This window comes from Gorilla gorilla, chromosome 9, assembly GCF_029281585.2.
Source record: "Gorilla gorilla gorilla isolate KB3781 chromosome 9, NHGRI_mGorGor1-v2.1_pri, whole genome shotgun sequence".
Classification (NCBI taxonomy): Eukaryota; Metazoa; Chordata; class Mammalia; order Primates; family Hominidae; genus Gorilla; species Gorilla gorilla.
In genome coordinates, this window is record NC_073233.2 from 62,625,964 (window position 1) to 62,630,489 (window position 4,526).

General features: G+C 35.6%; 1 protein-coding gene across 1 annotated transcript; it reads left to right on the top strand.

Moving 5' to 3' along the window:
- The first annotated feature begins 2,748 nt into the window (after positions 1 to 2,748).
- Positions 2,749 to 3,666, top strand: LOC101124653 (olfactory receptor 4A5-like). Its single transcript, XM_063710791.1, has one exon. The coding sequence runs from the start codon at positions 2,749 to 2,751 to the stop codon at positions 3,664 to 3,666; it is 918 nt and encodes a 305-aa protein (XP_063566861.1).
- The last annotated feature ends 860 nt before the right edge of the window (positions 3,667 to 4,526 follow it).

Here is a 4,526-nt window from a genome sequence, read left to right on the forward strand (position 1 = left end):
TTTACATTGAAGGCCTAGTAATGCTTTTAGTTTTTAAAGTATATTTTTAATTACTTAAACTATAGGAGATAGATCACATGCTTTATTTTTTACAAGTAAACATTTCAATTGCCAAAAGAATTATCCTGTTGAAATCTAGTTTTGGTGATGGAAGAGGGAAAAGGCACTAAACCTTGCAGCAAGTAAGGTGTAAAAAAAACCAGAATTGTCTATAGACTACATCATTCCCTTGTGTTCTTCAGCAGGCGTGTCTCTATTAGTCTATAGCTTCAACAATGCCAGAACTCTGGAATCAGCTGGAAGTGGTAATGTGAATGAGATACATGGAATGTTCATCACTGCTGGGTTAAGAGACAACTCAAAGTCTCTCTGCACACGTCCTTTTCCACTGCCAGATTTATGTAAATGGAATAATCCTGTTTACATTTGAGGTTTAGTAATTCTGCAGTTTTCCTAAGTAATGAGTAACCAGAAAGTCTGGCTTTGTGTCACTGCTTGTCCCACTGTTCTCTCTAATTTAAGTTTGTCCATAATCATAATATCTAGAAACTTTGAGAAACAATGTGGTTTTTCTTTCTTTAGAATTTTCATTTCATTTTTTTTTTTTACAAGGATGGTCTGTGTTTGCTAAGGCTACCTCCAAAAGCCTCCTGAGTCACCCCAGGGACCCACAGGAGGCTGAACTTTCAGTATTTTCTCACTATAAGGAATCTTTCTGAAGAAGATTTTAAAAGAATACCAGCCTCAGTTAACTATATTATTAATCTTCTTATTGCTTGTGAAAACTCATTTCTTAACTACAATTTCTCTGTGTATGGTTTTAGCCTTCTTTTCACTTCCTGAGCTCTTTCTGATGGTGGCTCCAACTTTTTTACTATAATTCTGCTGGCTTATTGTCAAGATACATTCAACCACAGGTAAAAGTATTACTCTTATAATTAAATCATTATTTTCTAAGACATACAATTTTATTGTGTGCCCTGAAAAGATTTTCCTGAATTATACGTACCTTATTCTTTTTTGACTGGACTATGTCTATAAAACTTTTCAAGTTGACAAAGATCTGCATTATTTGGACTGATTATATATTCACAATGTAGCATCCAAGAACACTAATTATAGCTATCATTTATTGAGCACTTACCAGGTGCCAGCCAGTGTTCTAGGCACTTTACTTTGTCTTAATAAAACAACAACCCTAAAAGGTAAGGACTATTGGGATCTTCATTCTAAAAATGAAGAAAATAAGGGACAGAAATCTTTAGTAAGTGTCTCAAGGTCTCATAAAAAATGATGAACCTGAGGTTGTAGCTGAAACAATGTGGCTCCAGTGTCCACATTATTTACCACATGCTACACTTTCTCTCCAAAGATTTATTGGATCTTAAATAGGTACACACTGAGTGAGAAATTTATACTCACTATTTACACACTGTAGTCATGAAACGCCATGTCCCACTGACTGCCATTTTTCATGTAAAATTCATGAGCTTGGAAATTTTTATTCAATTGTAAATTTATAAAAATAAATGAAAAAAATTGTCAGCAGAATACCATAAAAGAGAGGTAAACTAATCGTTTTGTAGATAGTTGACTGGAAAGGATTCTGAATTTCTCAAATTTAGTTTCATTGTTTTGCAGTGAGCAAACTGAGACAGACTTGTAAATGTATGCAGAAAATGACTCAAATCCATGCCTTCTTATGCTGAACTTTGAATTTCTCCTAGAATATGCCTTTTTTTGGAATTTGGTAACTAAGTTTTTATTTTTGAGTACTCTTGGTATCTAAATATTGTTAAAAATAAAACCATGTCCCACTGTTCTGTAGCTGTTTCTACATGCCTATTTTATCCTCTTTCACTGCTTAGCTCATCCCAGGAATTCAGAAAAATCTACTCACTGCTTACTTGATAGTTGGTGGTAGAAAGGAGTTAGTTTACTTGAATTCAAAATAAATTGCTGAAAATTTGGATATTGAATGAAAGTGCAGTAAAAATCAGAGTATAGGCAAGGACAAAATGGAGAGAATCACAGCTCCTTATAAGTTGGACAGAGAGACCAAGTAATTGCTACAAGGAACAATGTAATAAATAATATCGTTATTATTTGTACAGTTCCAAGTCCAGTTTTTTGACATTTAATGAAAGATTAAAGAAGACTGAACATCCTTCGAGGCATGAAGGAATGAAGTATAACAGTAGAAAGCCAGTATACTGAGATATTTCAGAAGATGTTATTCTTGGTGTTACACAGATCATATTGTAAAGATACAACAAGTACAAACACAAAGGACTAAATATATTTCAATTTATTTATTTAGAGTTTATTACTACCACCGGACAATAAGTTTCTTGAGACCAGGAACCTGTTGCCTATTTATCATAGCTGACTTCGGTACCAAGTGAAATGTTTTAAATAAGAAGCTATGTAGTGTATGAATGGCTGTCGGGACTTTTATCACTTCTTTTGCATAAAATATTCACTAAACTTAGAGGTGGAAACCTTTACCTATGGCTAAAACAAAAATGTTTCAGGAGAAATAGAATTGTCAAGGCAAGATGGGCTCTGTGATGAGGAACTCAATATAGACTCACTAAATATTTATTGTGAGTAAATCATTATTCAAAATACAACAATGGAGACAGGCTCTGTGACACAGTGGATGTAATAATATTCCTGTTCACTATTTCATTACAGGTCCTGTTCTCCTGAGCTGTCACCTCTGACACAAGCCTGAAAAAACAGTAAATGAGACAGAAAAACAATATTACAGAATTTGTCCTCCTAGGCTTTTCTCAGGATCCTAGTGTGCAAAAAGCATTATTTGTCATGTTTTTACTCACATACATTGTGACAATGGTGGGGAACCTGCTCATTGTGTTGACTATTATTGCCAGTCCTTCCTTGGGCTCCCCAATGTACTTCTTCCTTGCCTGCCTGTCATTTATAGATGCTGTGTATTCTACCACCATTTCTCCCATATTGATTGTAGACTTACTCTGTGATAAAAAGACTATTTCCTTCCCAGCTTGGATGGGCCAGTTATTTATAGACCACTTGTTTGGTGGTGCTGAGGTCTTCCTTCTGGTGGTGATGGCCTGTGATCGCTATGTGGCCATCCGTAAGCCACTGCACTATTTGATCATCATGAATCTACAGGTGTGCATCCTTCTGTTGGTGGTGGCCGTGACTGGAGGTTTTCTTCATTCTGTGTTCCAAATTGTTTTCTACAATCTCCCTTTCTGTGGCCCCAATGTCATTGACCACTTTTACTGTGATATGTACCCATTATTGGAACTGGTGTGCAGTGACACCTACTTTATAGGCCTCACTGTGGTTTTCAATGGTGGAGCAATGGATATGGTCATCTTCACCCTTCTGATAATTTCCTACGGGGTCATCCTAAACTCCTTTAAAACTTACAGTCAGGAAAGGAGGCGTAAAGCCCTGTCTACCTGCAGCTCCCACATTACTATGGTTGTCCTGTTTTTTGTTCCCTGTATTTTCATATATGTTAGACCTGTTTCAACATTTCCTATTGATGAATTCATGACTGTGTTTTATACAGTTATCACACCCATGTTGAATCCTTCTATATACACGTTGAGAAATTCAGAGATGAGAAATACTATAGAAAACTCTTGTGTAAAGGTGAGCTATTGTTAGAATAAGAGTGCTCCTCCTTATGTACATAAGGATGTATGTAGACAAGGACTTCCCAGTGAAATTTTCAGACTTGTAAGAGTAGTTCAAGGATCCCAAAGGGGGAAGAGAGGATTGATGCTCCCAGCTCAGTTAAGAAGTCATTCCATCATGGAATCTGTTTGAAGTTCAAGATCTTAACCTCTATATCCAGACGGAGAGTGGATGGGGATGCTTGGGTGCAGGTCCTATTGTGTGCATTTTAAATTATGGTTTTTCTCTGTTACACATCTATTGAGTCAGGATATTTATTAGACATGCCCAGCATAGAATGGAGAAAAGGAGGAATAGGTAATTAAAATAGATGCTCCTATTCAAAAGGGAAGGCTATGGTTCTTCCTTCAGTATAATTTACTTAAAGATTTAAGAATATATAGCACCATATTCACAGATATTTTTGAAACTGTCCCTTCTCAGACTTGGGCTGAAACTCTTTGTGCAGTCAGATAATCCCCTTAAGAATCTTAGAATTATGTTTTTCTACTTTAAAGTACTTATGAGACACACCATTAAATTTTTCTGAAGTCTTTCAAAGTGTCTTAACATCCACAACTTTTAAATGACATGTATGTTGATAACCTTTCTTACTTTTAGAGTACTTAGCACTTTGCGGAGACTGGAAAGGGAAAATACTTTTATCTTTGAAACCAGCAAGTGCTGGGTCTCTTATGTTTCTTGCAAATTTTATTCGAAAATGTAACAGTTAATCTTTTAAGGTTTTTTTTTGTAAAAAAAATCTTTGTCTTATGGTAAGATACACTGCTGTAAGAATCAGTGGTAACTTTCCATATTCTAGTTGGAAATTTTGGCTAAATTCACTTAGG

Excerpts from the sequence above, each read along its gene's own strand:
- LOC101124653 (XM_063710791.1), top strand. The coding sequence starts at position 2,749 with ATGAGACAGAAAAACAATATTACAGAATTTGTCCTCCTAGGCTTTTCT.